The sequence below is a fragment of the Cervus elaphus genome, chromosome 18 (assembly GCF_910594005.1).
Source record: "Cervus elaphus chromosome 18, mCerEla1.1, whole genome shotgun sequence".
In the NCBI taxonomy this organism is placed as follows: Eukaryota; Metazoa; Chordata; class Mammalia; order Artiodactyla; family Cervidae; genus Cervus; species Cervus elaphus.
Window position 1 is genome coordinate 100690751 of NC_057832.1, and position 18137 is coordinate 100708887.

At 39.2% G+C, this 18137-nt stretch overlaps 1 protein-coding gene across 2 annotated transcripts in view; it reads right to left on the reverse strand.

Moving 5' to 3' along the window:
• COPG2 (COPI coat complex subunit gamma 2) overlaps window positions 1–18137 on the reverse strand; it is a 268489-nt gene that overhangs the window by 235567 nt on the left and 14785 nt on the right. For both annotated transcript variants that reach the window (XM_043872663.1, XM_043872662.1), the window contains exon 5: window positions 9392–9471. In XM_043872663.1, the coding sequence (XP_043728598.1) occupies window positions 9392–9471 (80 nt within the window). The remainder of the gene's footprint in view (window positions 1–9391; window positions 9472–18137) is intronic.

The following is an 18137-nucleotide window of genomic DNA, read 5'->3' on the forward strand; positions in this document are numbered from 1 at the left end:
TGAAGCACAATGTAGCAAAACTACTGATCTCCTTTCTCGTCATGAACCCACTATCAGTCCATTTTTGCCATAAAATGAGTGGCAATGTCGTGTAGGATACCATGACAATAAATTAAGAATAACTGTTTATACCACAACTTGCACCTACTGCAAACCTCTAGTTTATTCTCTATTTTATGGTGTTTGGGTCATGCAATTTAAAAAAATTATGTAGTCAAATTTATCAACCCTTTCTTTCATTGCCTCTGGATTTTAGTGATAATTACAAACCTTTTCCCTACAGCAAGGTTTTCCTCTAGTACTTACATGGCTTCATCTTATAAAATTTATATTCCTTATCTTTTCAGAGTTTACTTATTTATATGTCGTGAAACACAGATCAAATTTTATCTTTTTCTAAGTGGCTACTTAGTTATCCCAGCATCATGTATAAAAAAGTACATGCTAAGTTGGAAAGAGAAAAATATCGTATATTAATACAAATATATGAAAGCTAGAAAAGTGGTACTGACAAACCTATTTGTAGGGCAGGAATAGAGACACAGACGTAGAGAACAGACTTGGGGATACAGCAGGTGAAGGAAAGGGTGGGACAAACTGAGAAAGCAGCACTGACATGTGTACACTACCATGTGCAAAAGAAATAGCTAGTGGCAAGATGCCGTATAGCACAGGGAGCTCAGCTCCGTGCTCTGTGATGACCGAGAGGGCTGGAATGACAGGGGGGTAGGCGAGGAGGCTCAAGAGGAAGGGGATGTATGTATACTCACAGCTGATTCACACTGTTGTATAGCAGAAACTAACACAAAATTGTAAAGCAATTATACTTCAATTAAAAAATAAATTACAAAAAAAAAAAAACAAAAAAGATCCTGAATGCTGCAACTAAGACCCGGCATAGCCAAATAAATCACTTTTTTTAAAGTACATGTTTACCCCAGTGATTAGAGATGCCACCTTCATCATATACTACATTTCCACATGTACTTGGGTCTAATTCTGCACTTTCCATTTGTATCAGAGAAGTCCAAAAAATGTAGATCAGTACAGCCGAGGTGATGCTTTACATAGCCATAGTGATTTTGTCTATGGTACTGACTCCTACCAGAAGCATATGGGAAACCTAACTCTTCTACATTCTTGGTAATATTTGGTAAAGTGAGTCTATTTAATTTTTAGTTGATTCAAAGATGTATAGTAGTATCTCATTGTGGTTTTAAATGGCATATCTCAGGGTTTCAGGTGTCACATCACAGTAATGTTCCAGAACTAGGGCTGGCCTCAAGCAAGACCAGAAAGTAAAGAGAAAAACAAGAATAAACAAGGATTCTCCCTCCATGCTCTCCAGCTTGCAGAGGTCTTGTCTTTAACCTGTGCTCAGGATCGAGACAGGCTTCAGTCTTTGTTGACTCCTCCCACCATACAGTTCTTGGATTAGTCCATTCTTGGTCCAAAATAACCATGAAACTCACCATATTGTTATTCATTAAGTTCAGTTGCTCAGTCATATCCAACTCTTTGTGACCCCATAGACTGCAGCACACCAGGGTTCCCTGTCCATCACCAACCCCTGGAGCTTGCTCAAACTCATGTCCATCAAGTCGGTAATGCCATCCAACCATCTCATCCTCTGTCGTCCCCTTCTCCTCCTGCCTTCAATCTTTCCCAGCATCAAGGTCTTTTCCAATGAGTCAGTTCTTTGCATCAGGTGGCCAAAGTATTGGAGTTTCAGCTTCAGCATCAGTCCTTCCAATGAATATTCAGGACTGATTTCCTTTAGGATGGACTAGTTTGATTTCCTTGCAGTCCAAAGGACTCTCAAGAGTCTTTTTCAACACCACAGTTCAAAAGCAGCAATTCTTCGGTGCTCAGCCTTCTTTACGGTCCAACTCTCACATGCATACATGACTACTGGAAAAAGCACAGATTTGACTAGATGGACCTTTGTTGGCAAAGTAATGTCTCTGCTTTTTAATATGCTGTCTAGGTTGGTCATAGCTTTTCTTCCAAGGAGCAAGTGTCTTTTAATTTCATGGTTGCAATCACCATCTATAGTAATTATAGAGCCCAAAATAATAAAGTCTCTCACTGTTTCCACATCTATTTGCCATGAAGTGATGGGACTGGATGCCATGATCTAATTCACTGTTATTATTCAAAGGCCTCAGGCATACCTATATACCTTTCTATACCTCTGTCCAAAGGTTTTTGTTGTAATTATTGGAATAGATGACTTGTCATGGCCTTACTCCATCTTGGCTAGAATTAGAAGTCCCCCGACTTTCCCTTTTACTCACTGGTGTTCATTAAGCAAGAGTAGGGAATTTTATGGCTTGGCATCATTTTCATCATTTTCTCTCAAAAGTCTTCCACAATTTCATTTTAATAGAGAATAAGTATTTAATAGAGAATAAGAATCCAAATAAACTGGGGCAGTCTATGTGTCAACTGGGAAGGAGAGAGGGAAGAAAAGCAGGATATAGAAAGGTTTCACAACACCCATTAAAGCCACTGAGACAGTTAATTTTCTGTGTCAACTTCACTGAGTTAAGGGATGCCCAGATAACTGGTAAAACATTATTTCCGGGTGTGTCTAGGAGAGCTTTTTCCAGAAGAGACTGGCATTTGAATCAGTAAGCTGAATAAGGAACAGAACAGCCACTTCTGTGGAAAAATAAAATGGAGTAACCAGAGATGCAAGAAAATTCAGTTCTACGGTTCTGAAAGCCAAAGACTGTAGAACTTCATGGAGTGTTTAACCATATTAAAGCTAAGAGAGCGGCCAAGTAAAATATAGACTGAAAAATCAGCTTTTGGGATTCTGCAATTAAGAGATTACTAGAAATCTTTGAGAAAGAAGTTTCACTAGAGTGATGGCTAAGTCAAATTAGAATAGTATCTCACTTCCTTTCTTATTCTACACCAAGTCCTGGTAGACATAATGTCAGGGACAGCACCACCATTCAAGTCAAAAGGCTGTTTCAGGCTTGAATATTTCTTACCAAGTCTGTGGATGGTCTTAGCTTCTTGCTTCCTTCAGAAACTCAAGTACTGTCCTCCTCTTGTCCAAATCCTCACATTCCCACAACTGATATCAAAACTGCTTGCCAGACAGTCATTGCCATAGCCCCTAGCTGCTTTACTTCCTCCTAAACCATGGTCTCTGAACTGAGACTGTGTAATTTCCTGAGACTAGGGATGTAATTAATCACATACTGATACCCACTCCCCCACGCTACCTGCCATGTGAGCAATGACTCAGTCCTCAGGACTCAATCCCAGAATTCTAAGCAATCTTCAGATGCAGACTTTCACTGGTGAGTCTCATCAGACAGGGGTAGAACAGTATGACCAGACTGTCAATATACTTGATCATCCTTAAGCCACTAACTACATCTTTGTATTTTTATTTTCATTAACTGAATTGTAATTTATATACAATTTAAAAATGTCAGCTTAAGTGTTCGGTTAGATGGCATTTGGAGTCACTCATGTAAGCTTTACCCAAAATAAATACTGCATACTTCCCTCACCTCGGAAAGTTCCCTCATTCCCACATCTAGTCAGTTTCCTCCAATCTACCAGACTTCTGGTTTCTATCACCACAACTGAGTTTTGGCTGGTCTTCGAACTTATATGAAAAGAATCATCCAAGCATTCTTTGTGTGTCTTCTTTTGTTCCAACATACTATTTTAGGACTGTGTCTGTGTTGTTGCTTGAATCAGCAATTTGTTCTTTTTTATTGCTGAGTAGTGATCCACTATACTAATAAAATACAATTTGTTTAGCCATCCTCCTATTGATGAACCTTTGGGTTGTTCCTAGTTTAGGGCTTCACAAAGCTGCAATCAAATTCTTGTACAGTCTTTTTTTGTGGTCAAAGATTTTCATTTTCCTGGGTAAATATACAGCAGTAAAATCACTGGTCACAGGGTAGGTATATGTCTAACTTCATAAAAAACTGCCAAACCTTTTCTGAGGTTGCTGTACCATTCTACATTCCCATCTACAATGTTTGACAGCTTCAACTGCTCCATATACCAAGTTCCATACTGGAGTAGGGTTGTTGATTTGGTATTGTCAGGCTTTGCTATTTTAACCATTTTAGTGAATGTAAAAAGATACCTTACTGAAGTTTTAATCTTCATTTCCCTGATGACTAATAATATTGAGAACATTGCCATGGGCTTAATGGCTCTTTATATATATTCTTTAGCAAAGGGTATGCCTTCAGGTCTTCTCAATATTCATGCTAACATAATTGCCTATGTATATAGAATGGTCATCTAATATATTCGTTTTCTATTCCTGCTATAACAAATGACCACAATTAGAGGCTTAAAATAACAAAAGTACATTATCTTCTAGTTAGTTCTAAGGGCTAAAATTCCAACTTAGGTCTCACTGGGCTAAAATCATGTCAGCAGGCCTGCATCCATCTCATAGGCAAAATACATTGAACCCATCCCAAGATTCCCCCAAATCAACACATTACAGCATTAGCTCAAAGTCCAAAATCTCAATTAAATCTCACCCAACTCAAAGCACCAATCTTATTATCAAAAATCATAAGGGATGGGTAAGAAAGGGTATAATTTATCCTGAGGCAAAATTCCTCTCTACCCATGGACATGCTAAACTTTAAAACAAGTTCGCTGCTCTGAAACACAAAGATGGGACCTGGCATAGCAGAACACACACAAATATTCCTACTCAAAAAGAGAAAATGGAAGGCTAAAAAAGAGTTACTGGCCCCAGACAATTCTGAAATCCATCCAGGCAAACAGGAAGAGGGTTTAAGTCCTAAGCCGATTTCACTAGGTTCTCAGCTCTACCCTATGGGCCTGCAGCTCTGCCCTCTGAGCCATCCTTCCTTTTTATAAAGGGCAGCCTGTGTTTAAAGCTGAGGAGTCTTACCAGCCTATCTCCTGCCTGCAGAATTTTGGGGCTCTGATAGTCCACCTTCACTTCATCTCTGGTCCTTTCAGTCCAAGCTGGCAGTGTTTCTGCTGGTGTAAGGTTCTCAAGTGCCTTGTGGGACTACCATATTTGTACAGACTCACTCCACTAGTCAAGAGGTTCCTTCACAGATCTTGCCTAGATAATCCCATCTCTATTTTCAGCTTCTGCTTAAATGCTGAGGGAATCTGTGAGTCACACCTTTGATCTCTCAGAGTGGTTTGTGTGAGTGAATACACTGACCTTTTAATCTTTCTGAAGTTTGAGCAAAAGGCGATACAGTAACTCTTTTTCTCTAGAGAACGCTTTCCAAACACACATCTCTTGATTTGAGTATCCTCTGCCATTTTGGTAGGCTGAGAATTTGCAAAATCAGCAACTCCTGGCTTATTTTTGTTGTGTTTTTGAGGTGTAATTGATCCTACAACATTATATTAGTTTCAGGTGTACAACATAATGATTCAGTATTTATCAAGATCTCCTGGTTCACGTTTAACAGGTCTCTCCTCAATTTTTACTGTACTCTCAAATTTTACTAAATGACAAAGAGAGAAATCAAGCCACACCTCAACATTCTGCTTAGAAATCTCAGTTAAATATCCAAATTCATGTTTGTAAGCCCCACTTTCCACCTAGGGCAGGATACAATGCAACTAAGCTTCCTGCCACAATATAACAAGGATCCCCATCCTCCAGTTTCTATTAATAATAGAAACTTCTTCCACATTTTCTCCTGAGCCCTCACCAGCAGCACCTTTAATGTCCATATTTCTGTCAACAGTCTGTTCACAATGATACCTGATAAATGTTTTCTCTATCCTGCTGCTCACTTCCTTCTTAGTCTAGAAGAGGCATTAATGCTCATATTTCTACTAACAGTTTGTTCAAGGCAGTACAGAATTTTTCTATCATGCTCCCCAAACTCTGCCAGCATCCGCTCACTACCTAATTACAAAGCCACTTCCACATTCTTAGGCATTTGTTACAGCAGCACCCCACTTTCAGGTACCAAAGGCTCTTACTAGTTTTTTTCCAGTTTTGAGATGTGACATATAACACTGTCTAACTTTAAAGTGTACAAGGTATTGATCTGATATATTCAGTTCAGTCACTCAGTCGTGTCTTGACTCTTTGCGACCCCATGAATCGCAGCCTGCCAGGCCTCCCTGTGTTAATATACTGCAAAATCCAGTAGTTTCCAATTGTTGCTGTAACAAATTACCACAAACTTAAGAGGCTTAAGACAACATTCATTTCTTTACCTTGCAGTTCTGTAACGTGAAGTCCAACACAGGCCTCAGTAGGCTAAAATCAAGGTATGAGCAGGAAGGCATTCCTTTCTGGGGGCTGCCAGGGTTCATCCATTTTCCTGCCTTTTCCAACTTCTGAGGTTACCCATATTTCCTTGGTTTGTGGACACTCCTTCCTCCATCTCCAAATCCAGCAAAAACAGTGCAGCTCTGTGGCCCTGCTTCCACCATCACATCCCTTTACTGAGGCTTTTCTTCCACCTCTCTCTTCTATGTAAGGGCCCTTAGCCTTGTATTGGGCCCGCGTAGATAACCCAGGATATGCTCCCTATCTGCTGATTAGCAACTGGAATTCCCCTTTGCCATAGACCATACTGACAGGTCCTAGAAATTAGGACAGGGAGGCCTTGCAGGTGGAAGGTATATTATTCTGCCCACAACATCTACTAATCACTTCAAACGAACAAGAAGCAAACCACATTGCAAAGCAGCCTAACAGGACAAAGGTGGAAGTACTACCAGCTACACAAAGAAACGAAAATCCTCAATCAACAGTTGATACTCTATTTTTAACTTTTCCACTATTCAGTGAGACTAGCAACCTCAGAGAAGGCAATGGCAACCCACTCCAGTACTCTTGCCTGGAAAATCCCATGGACGGAGGAGCCTGGTGGGCTGCCGTCTTTGGGGTCGCACAGAGTTGGACACGACTGAAGCGACTTAGTAGCAGCAGCAACAATCTCAGTGAAGATTTTTTTGTTTTTGTTTTTTATTTGTGCCACTTGTGGTGAGTTAACTAATCTAAGTATCCATTTTCAATCCCTTCTCTCAAGCTTGCCCCTTGGGCTATAAAAGCTAAATACTCACTTTCCTGGCCTCCTAAGGTTAGTCATAACACAGTTGTGCCAAATGAAATCTAAAAATTGCCTTGGGAAAAGCTTTTGCATACCTGATGAAAGAGGCAGATGGTGCTGGCTCTCTCTGGCCCCCTTCCCGGTACCCCTCCCATCTTGAATGGTGCACTGCCAGTAATTCAGGCATCTATTTTGCAATAATGTGAAGATGTCCCAAAGAATTTAAGATACATCAGCCCTGACACTGCTGAGCCACTGAAGCAACACCAGTTTCTCTGCCTATTTTGTTTGTTACTATTTACATCTGGCTCTCTGTTCTTTTCAGCTGAAAGCTTTACTAATTGAAACTTCAACACAACTGCTGGTTAAGCATAAGTATCCTCCTCCAAAATTTATTTTGCTATACAAATATCAGAGTCACTTGAATGAGTTATAATTAATAACTATTAACTATTTTCTACATAAAATTTGTTAAATGTCTTAGGACTCTAAATTATACACTCTCATTCTAGGAAATTTGAAAATTATCAAAAGTTTAAAGAATATAAATAACCACAATTCCAAACACCCAGAGGTAACTTACTGGTAATCAATCAGTGTATTTTCGGCCATAAATTTTTATATATATACTTAGAATATTTTTAAGACTACAAGGAATATACAGACTTGAATCCAACTCTCATTCAGCACTGTACTGAGGACTTTTCCATATCATTAAAGATGTTTCAAAAATATATCCAAAAAATTAAAATATTTCATCAATAATGAATGCTCTGTTTTCTGAGGATAATTTCATAGATGTGGAATTACTGGATTAAAGGGATAAACCCTTTCAAACATTAAACAAATGCTGCCACACTGCTTTCTAGAAAAACTGAACCAATTCATTATTCTACCTCCTGTTTAAAAGAAAATCAATATCCCTTACAAGTTCTGACTAACTTTTTTCTTTATTGCCAATTTGATTGGCAAAAATACTGTAATTTCCCAAAATTTATACAGAACTCATAAACTCAGTGCAAAAAAAAAAAAAAAATTTTTTAAATGGGCAGATGTGAATAGACATTTTTCCAAAGACGACATACAGACGGCCAACAAGTACATGAAAAGATGCTCTACTTCATCAGTTATCTGGAAAATGTAAATCAAAACCACAATAAGATTATCACTTCACACCTGTTAGAATGGTTATTAACAAAAACATAGAAATAGCAAGCGCTGAGGACATGAAGAAAAGAGAACCCTCTGCACTGCTGGTGGACATGTAAACTGGTACAGCCATTATGGAAAACAGTATGGAGATTCCTCAAAAAACTGAAAACAGAACCACCATATCGCAATTCTATTTCTGGGTATTCATCTGAAGAAAACAATAACACTAATTCAAAAAGATATATGCATTCCCATGTTCACTGCAGCATTACTTACAATTGCCAAGATATGGAAACAAGCTAAGTATCCATCAATAGATGAATGAGTAAAGAAATTGGGGTATATATATGCACTGGAATATTATTCAGCCATTAAAAAAATAAAATCCTGCCATTTGTGACAATATGTATGGACCCTGAGAGCCTTATGTTAAGTGAAATAAGTCAGACAGAGAGAGACAAATACCATGTAATAGTTCTTATACATGGAATTTAAATAAGTATATAAATATACATATATAAAACCAAGTTCATAGATACAGAGAACAGTTTAGTGGATGCCAGAGGCAGGGACTAGGGGTGAAACAGGTGAGCTGCTTGGGTTTTGGGGGTTTTATTTTTTTAGTTTAAATAATTTGAATTTAAAAAGCACAAAAAAATACTGTAACTTATTATTGAATTTTTAATTTACATTTTTTGTAAATGTAGTGAGAATGACTAAAGATATTTAGATTCTTTATATTAGTTATTTTATTAATTATCACATGGAGATAACTTTTGAAATATGAGTTCTTTATATATTAGATATTAGTCTTTTGATGTACTTAAATTTTATTTCATAAAGCAACTATAATATAAAATTTTAAATTTTTAAATAATATTTTATTTCAGTGCATCATTTACTTTTTAGTTTTGTTTAATGACATATTATGATTCTAAATGTAATCAATCTATTAGCATTAGCCTTCGTGACTTCTTTTTTTTGCTTTATCAGACAGGGGTGGTTTTCACAGGATGACAACCACATTTTAGAAAAGAATGCTCTTTGACATTATATTCTTTTTTAAATTCGTATTGGCTTTCTTACAGTCAAAACGTAAAATTAATAGAAAGAGAACAACAAATACTCCACTAAATATGTAAGTATCCCATCCCAGGTTTTAACTATTCACATACCTGCTTGTAACAATTATCACATCCTCAGAGATGTTAGCCATTTCTTTGATGGTAAGGTAGCACATTCTTCTCAATGTTTGCTAAAAAATTATTTATAAAAGGCAACAGGTTATTCATAAGGAAATGGTTTTTTAAACTGTTTGAAATGAGGACCCCAAATACATATACTTACAAAATATTCTTAAAAAGATTATCATCTACCCAAAAAATCCTTTTAAAAATGTCTGGATGAGGGGACTTCCGTGGCATTCCAGTGGTTACAACACTACGTTCCCAATGCTGAGAGCCTGGGTTTAATCCCTAGTCAGGTAACTAAGATCCTGTATGCCGCAGGGTGTAGCCACAAAAGAGAGAGACAGAGAACTACCTAGATGAGAAAATGTTCAGAATTCTACTATTTCCTAAACACAAGTGACTGATGCACTAAGAGTAGAAAACATCTAGATGAAAATACAAACATTCAATTAATTATATGGGTCTTTATACAGAAACACCTACACTGTGACTCTGACAGTGAGTCCAGAGACAGGTTTTTCAGAGAGCTAAAGGCTTGCCCTAGAAAATATTTTTTCATTCTTTAAAAATATATACAGAGACATGCAGACTCTGTGTTTTCCTCAGTTTAGCATATTTTTCCTTAAGACATTTGTAGTTGTATAACTAACTTCTATTTTCAATTATCAAGATTTCTACATGGATACCTGGATCCAAAATCAGTGTTAAACTAACAATAATGAAGTTCTGCCCACCCTTTCTCCTCACCTGGATCTCCAGTTTTATTTATAAACATTCATACTCAAAGCTAGAAGGAGTGGTTCCTCTCGCCTGTCTTGCTTCCTTCTTTATCAAGTAACTTCAAATTTCTTAGGAGTAGTGAAACTCAAATACCTCGGACCCAGCTCGAGTCCAAGCTGTACAAAGGATCTGCTGGAGACTACTGAGCCCGTGAAGGAACAGACAGAACAGAGTGAGGATTTTCATGGTGATTAAACACAGAAAAAAAATCACCCCAGAAAGAGAAAGGCAGCATGGGCAGGATGAATGAGGCATACCACATACATCTGAAGCTACTATGAGAAGAAAGCAAAAAATGAGAATCAAAATTTCAGAGCAAAAGAAAATTACACCCCCTTGTAATAAAAATCTACCATGAAGCAGAATAAAACTAGAGATATGAAAAAATTAGCTAAAGCACAAAAAATTGAGGCTCAACACTGTTAGTCATTGGGGAAATACAAATTAAAGCCACATTTCAGATATCACCTCACACCTACCAAAATGTCTAAAATTTAAAAAGAGTGATAATACAGTGTTGACAAAGATGTGTTTTTAACAAGTAAAATATAAGACCTAAACAAATACACAGAAATGCTGAATAAAATAGGAACAAAAAGATTTTAATATGAAGCCAAAGGCAAAGTGAAGGGACATTCACAGGTGCCAAAAATGGAAAAATAAGTAACTCAGAGCCACAAAAGTACAAGCTCAGGCTCTTGCATAGGAAGAAGTATCTACAGTCTACAAAGGATGGGATTATAAAAGGTATATTCTTCAGGCACAAGGAAACTATTCTAGGTAGTAACTCAGAAATACAGCAAGGAGTGAAAAGTTAAAAAAAAAGTGGTAAACAGTAACCAGACAGTGTGGTATTGGTGAAAGAATGGACAAATACATCAATGCAACAGAAAAGACAACCAAGAAATATACTCACATAAATACAGTCAGCTGATCTTTGACAAAGAAGCAAAGGCAACACAATGGAGTGAAAATAGTCTCTTCAACAAATGGTGCCAGAAATGGATATCCACAAGCCAAGAAGTTGAATCTAGATGCAAACTTTACACTCTCTTCACAAAATTACCTCAAACTCAATCACAAACCTAAATGTAAAATGCAGAACAATAAAGTTCCTAGTAGAATACAGAGAAGGAAACCTAGATGATGTTTATTTAGTATGGTGATGGTTTTTTAGATACAACCCCAAAGGCAAGATCCATGAAAGAAATAATTGATAGGTCAGCCTTTAATACAATTAAATACTTCTGCTCTGCAAAAGACAGCGTCAAGAGGATGAGAAGATAACATAGACTGGGAAAAATATTTACAGAACACATAACTGAGAAAAGATTATCCAAAATACACCCAAAAAATCCTCTTCAGAGTCAAAATAAGAAAACATCATATTAAAGTGGGCCAAAGACTTTAGCAGATAACTACACTTAAGAAGATAAAACAAAAAAAAAATAAATAAATAAAATTAAAAAAAAAAAAGAAGATAAAACAGACGGCAAACAAGTATATGAAAAGATGCTGCATGTTATATTCAACAGGGAAAGTTAAATTATTAATAAAACAAGGTATGACTACACTACTGACAGAATGGTCAAAATCAGGAACACTAACACCACCAAATGCTGACAAGGATGGGAAGTCACAGGATTTCTCATTCATTGTTGGTGAATAAAAATCATACAGCCTCTTTGGAAGACAGTTTGACAGTTTCTTACAAAAACAAACATACACGTAACATGTAATCCAGCAATTGCTCACTTTGACATTTATTCACAGGAGTTGAAAACTTATGTCCACACAGAAACCTGACTTTATACAAGCTTTATTCATAATGGCCAAAATTGGAAGTAATCAAGATGTCCTTTAGTAGGTGAATGGATAAACTATGGGACATCCAAACAACAGAAAGTGATTCAGTGCTAAAAGAAAATGAGCTAGCAAGCCATGAAAAAACAAAAAGGAAACTTAAATACATATTACTAAGTAAAAGAAACCAATATGAAAATGCTACATGCTGTTTGAGTCCAATTATATGATAAATAGCCAAGAAAAGAGAAGTGAAAGGCAAAGGAGACAGGGAAAGATATACACAACTGAATGTATAGTTTCAGAGAATAACAAGGAGAGATAAGAGCACCTTCTTAAGTGAACAGTGCAAAGAAATAGAAGAAAAACAACAGAATGGGGAAAACTAGACATCACTTCAAGAAAACTGGAGATACCAAGGAACATTTCATGCAAAGATGGGCACAATAAAAGACAAAAACGGCAAGGACCTAACAAAAGCAAAAGAGATTAAGAAGAGTTGGTAAGAACACACGGAAGAACTATACAAAAAAGGACTTAATGACCTGGATAACCACGATGGTGTGGTCACTCACCTAGAGCCAGATATTCTGGATTGTAAAGTCAAGTGGGCCTTAAAAGTGCTACTATGAACTAAGCTAGTAGAGGTGACAGAATTCCAGCTTAGCTATTTCAAATTTTAAAAGATGCTGCTGCTAAAGTGTTTCACACAATATGACAGCAAATACGGAAAATTCAACAATGGCCACAGGACTGGAAAAGGTAGGTTTCATTCCAATACCAAACAAGGGCAATGCCAAAGAATGTTCAAACTACTACACAATTGCGCTTATTTCACAGGCTAGCATGTAATGGTCAAAAATCCTCCAATCTAGCTTTGAAAAGTATGTGAACTGAGAACTTCCAGATGTACAAGCTGGATTTAGAAAACACAGAGGAACCACAGATCTAATTGCTAACATCCACTGGATCATAGAAAAAAACAAAAGAATTCCAGAAAAACATCTACTTCTGCTTCACTGACTACGTTAAAGCCTTTGACTATGTGGATCACTGCAAACCGTGGAAAATTCTTAAAGAGATGGGAATACCAGACCACCTTAGTCTCCTGAGAAACCTGTATGCGGATCAAGAAGCAACAGTTAGAACCAGACATGGAACAACTGACTGGTTCCAAATTGGGAAATGAATATGTCGAGGCTGTATATTGTCACCCTGCTTATTTAACTTATACGCAGAGCTGTTGTTGTTGTTCAGTTGCTCAGTCATGTCCGATCTTTGCAACCCCATGAACTGCAGCACACCTGGTTTCCCTATCCCTCACCATCTTCAGAGCTTGCTCAATCTTATGTCCATTGAGTCAGTGATGCCATCCAACCATCCTGTCCTCTGTCATCATCCCCTTCTCTTTCTGCCTTCAATCTTTCTCAGCATCAGGGCCTTTTCTAATGAGTTGGCTCTTCCCATCAGGTGGCCAAAGTACTGGAGTTTCAGCTTCAGTATCAGTCCTTCCAATGAACACCCAGGACTGATCGGATCTCCTTGCAGTCCAAGGGACTCTCAAGAGTCTTCTCCAACACCACAGTTCCAAAGCATCAATACACTGGCGTTCAGCCTTCTTTATGGTCCAGCTCTCACATCCGTACATGACTACTGGAAAAACCATAGCTTTTACCATGCAGCTGCTTGGCGCTGGAACAGCGGCTGCGTGGCTCTGGAGCGGGGACTTGCTGAGAGGAGATACCCCACGTCCAAGGTCAGGAGCAGCAAATGTGAGAAGATACCCTAGGACCAAAGTCAGGAGCAGCAGCTGCGCGTTGCTGGACCAGCAGTGTGGAGATACCCCACATCCAAGGTCAGAGAAACCCCAGTAAGATGGTAGGCACTGGAGCGGCTGTGAGATACCCCATGTCCAAGGGCAAAGGAGAAGGTACAGCAAGACGGTAGGAGGGGCGAATTCGCATTTAGAATCAAACCCCATTCCCACCAGAGATTCTAATAAGGCTCAAACAAATCTTGTGCGCACCAGGGCCCAGGGACCCCACAAACACTGAGACAGAACTGTGTTTGAGCGTCTCCTGTGGGGGTATGGGTCATCAGTGGTCTGCCAGAGACAGGGGCTCTGGATGCAACAGACTTTGGTATAACATAAGCCCTCTTGGAGGAGGTTGCCATTAACCCCACCATAGAGCTGCCAGAACTTACACAGGACTGGAAAATAGACTCTTGGAGGGCACAACAGAACCTTGTGTACCAGGACCCAGGAGAAAAGAGCAGTGACCCCACAGGAGATTGTCCAGACTTGCCTGTGGGTGTCCAGGAGTCTCTGGCAGAGGCGTGGGTCCCTAGTGGCCTGCTGCAGGGTTGGAGGCACTGACTGTAGCAGTACATGTCTGGGATCTTTTAAGGGAGGTCATCATTATCTTCATTACCTCCACCATAGTTTGGCCCCAGGTAAAGAGCAGGGAGGAAACAGCTCCACCCATAAACAGAAAGTTGGATTAAAGATTTACTGAGCACGGCTCTGCCCATCAGAACAAGACCCAGTTTCCCCCTCAGTCAGTCTCTCCCATCAGGAAGCTTCCATAAGCCTCTATCCTTCTCCGTTAGAGGGCAGACAGACTGAAAACCATAATCACAGAAAACTAACTAATCTAATCCCATGGACCACAGCCTTGTCTAACTCAATGAAACTATGAGCCATGCTGTGTGGGGCCACCCAAGATGGTGGAGAGGTCTGACAAAATGTGGTCCACTGGAGAAGGGAATGGCAAACCACTATAGTATTCCTGCCCTAAGAACCCCATGAACAGTATGAAAAGACCAAAAGATAGGACAATGAAAGATGAACTCCTCAGGTCGGTAGGTGCCCAATATGCTACTGAAAAAATCAGTGGAGAAATAACTCCAGAAACCATGAAGAGACGGAGCCAAAGCAAAAACAAAACCCAGCTGTGGATGTGACTGGTGATGGAAGCAAGGTCCAATGCTATAAAGAGCAATACTGCATAGGAACCTGGAATGTTAGGTCCATGAATCAAGGCAAATTGGAAGTGGTCAAACAAGGGATGACAAGAGTGAACGTCAACATTTTAGGAATCAGCGAACTAAAATGGACTGGAATGGGTGAATTTAACTCAGATGACCATTATATCTACTACTGTGGGCAAGAATCCCTTAGAAGAAATGGAGCAGCCATTATAGTCAACAAGAGATCCGAAATGCAGTATTTGGATGCAATCTCAAAAATGACAGAATGATCTCTGTTCATTTCCAAGCAAACCATTCAATATCACAGTAATCCAAGTCTATGTCCCAACCAGTAATGCTGAAGAAGCTGAAGCTGAATGGTTCTATGAAGACCTACAAGACCTTCTAGAACTAACACCCAAAAAAGATGTCCTTTTCATCATAGGGGACTGGAATGCAAAAGTAGGAAGTCAAGAAACACCTGGAGTAATAGGTAAATTTGGCCTTGGAGTATAGAATGAAGCAAAGGCTAACAGTCTTGCCAAGAGAACACATTGGTTAGAGCAGACACCATCTTCCAACAACACAAGAAAACACTCTACACCTGGACATCACCAGATGGTCAATACCAAAATCAGACTGATTATATTCTTTGCAGCCAAAGATGGAGAAGCTCTATACAGTCAGCAAAAACAAGACCTGGGAGCTGACTGTGCCTCAGATCATGAACTCCTTATTGCCAAATACAGACTTAAATTGAAGAAAGTAGGGAAAACTACTAGACCATTTAGGTATGACCTAAATCAACTCCCTAACGATTATACAGTAGAGGCAAGAAATAGATTTAAGGGACTAGATCTGATAGACAGAGTGCCTGATGAACTATGGACAGAGGATTGTGATATTACACAGCAGACAGGGAGCAAGACCATCCCCAAGAAGAAGAAATGCAAAAAAGAAAAATGGCTATCTGAGGAGGTCTTACAAATAGCTGTGAAAAGAAGAGAAGCAAAAAGCAAAGGAGAAAAGGAAAGATACACCTATTTGAATCCACAGTCCCAAAGAATAGCAAGGAGAGATAAGAAAGCCTTCCTCAGTGATCAATGCAAAGAAATAGAGGAAAACAATAGAATGGGAAAGACTAGAGATCTCTTCAAGAAAATTAAGAAATACTAAGGGAACGTTTCATGCAAAAATGGGCTCAATAAAGGACAGAAATGGTATGGACCTAACAGAAACAGAAGAAATTAAGAAGAGGTGGCAAGAATACACAGGAGAACTGTACAAAAAAAATCTTCACGACCCAGATAATCATGATGGTGTGATCACTCACCTAGAGCCAGACATCCTGGAATGTGAAGTCAAGTGGGCCTTAGGAAGCGTCACTACGAACAAAGCTAGTGGAGGTGATGGAATTCCAGTTGAGCTATTTCAAATCCTGAAAGATGATGCTGTGAAAGTGCTGCACTTAATATGCCAGCAAGTTTGGAAAACTCAGCAGTGGCCACAGGACTGGAAAATGTCAGCTTTCATTCTAATCCCAAAGAAAGGCAATGCCAAAGAATGCGCATACTACTGCACAATTGCACTCATCTCACACGCTAGTAAAGTAATGCTCTAAATCCTCCAAGCCATGCTTCAACAATATGTGAACTGTGAACGTCCAGATGTTCAACCTGGTTTTAGAAAAGGCAGAGGGACCAGAGATCAAATTGCCAACATCTGCTGGATCATCAAAAGAGTTCCAGAAAAAACATCTATTTCTGTTTTATTGACTATGCCAAAGCCTTTGACTGTGTGGACCACAATGAACTGTGGAAAATTCTGAAAGAGATGGGAATACCAGACCTCCTGACCTGCCTCCTGAGAAATCTGTATGCAGGTTTGGAAGCAACAGCTAGAACTGCACATGGAACAACAGTCTGATTCCAAATAGGAAAAGGAGTGTGTCAAGGCTGTCTACTGTCACCCTACTTGTTTAACTTATATTCAGAGCACATCATGAGAAATGCTCAGCTGAATGAAGCACAAGCTGGAATCAAGACTGCTGGGAGAAATATCAGTAACCTTAGATATGCAGATGACACCGCCCTTACGGCAGAAAGGGAAGACAAACTAAATAGCCTCTTGATGAAGGTGAAAGAGGAGAGTGAAAAAGTTGGCTTAAAGCTCAACAATCAGAAAACAAAAGATCATGGCATCCAGTCTCATCACTTCACGGCAAACAGGAGAAACAGTGGAAACAGTGGCAGGCTTTATTTTTTTGGGCTCCAAAATCACTGTAGATGGTGACTGCAGCCATGAAATTAAAAGACGCTTACTTCTTGGAAGAAAAGTTATGACCAACCTAGATGGCATATTAAAAAGCAGAGACATTACTTTGCCAACAAAGGTCCATCTAGTCAAGGCTATGGTTTTTCCAGTAGTCATGTGTGGATGTGAGAGTTGGACTACAAAGAAAGCTGAACGCCAAAGAATTGATGTTCTTGAACTGTGGGGTTGGAGAAGACTCTTGAGAGTCCCTTGGACTGCAAGGAGACCCAACCAGTCCATCCTAAAGGAAATCAGTCCTGAATATTCATTGGAAGGACTGATGTTGAAGCTGAAACTCCAATACTTTGGCCACCTGACGCAAAGAGCTGACTTGTTTGAAAAGACCGTGATGCTGGGAAAGATTGAAGGCAGGAGGAGAAGGGGATGACAGAGGATGAGATGGCTGGATGGCATCACCGACTCAATGGGCATGAGTTTGAGTAAACTCCGGGAGTTGGTGATGGACAGGGAGGCCTGGCATGCTGCAGTCCATGGGGTCTCAAAGAGTCAGTCACAACTGAGCAACTGAACTGAACTGATGGAACTAGATGCTATGATCTTTGTTTTTTGAATGTTTACTTTTAAGCCAGGTTTTTCACTCTCCTCTTTCACCTTCATCAACAGTTTCCTAGTTCCTCTTCGTTTTCTGCCATAAGGGTGGTGTCATCTGCATATCTGAGGTAATTAATATTTCTTAACCAGCAATCTTGATTACAGCTTGTGCTTCATCCAACCCGGCATTTCGCATGATATACTCTGAATATAAGTTAAATAAGCAGGGTGACAATATACAACCTTGATGTACTCTTTTCCCAATTTGGAACCAGTCCATCGTTCCATGTCTAGTTCTAACTGTTGCTTCTTG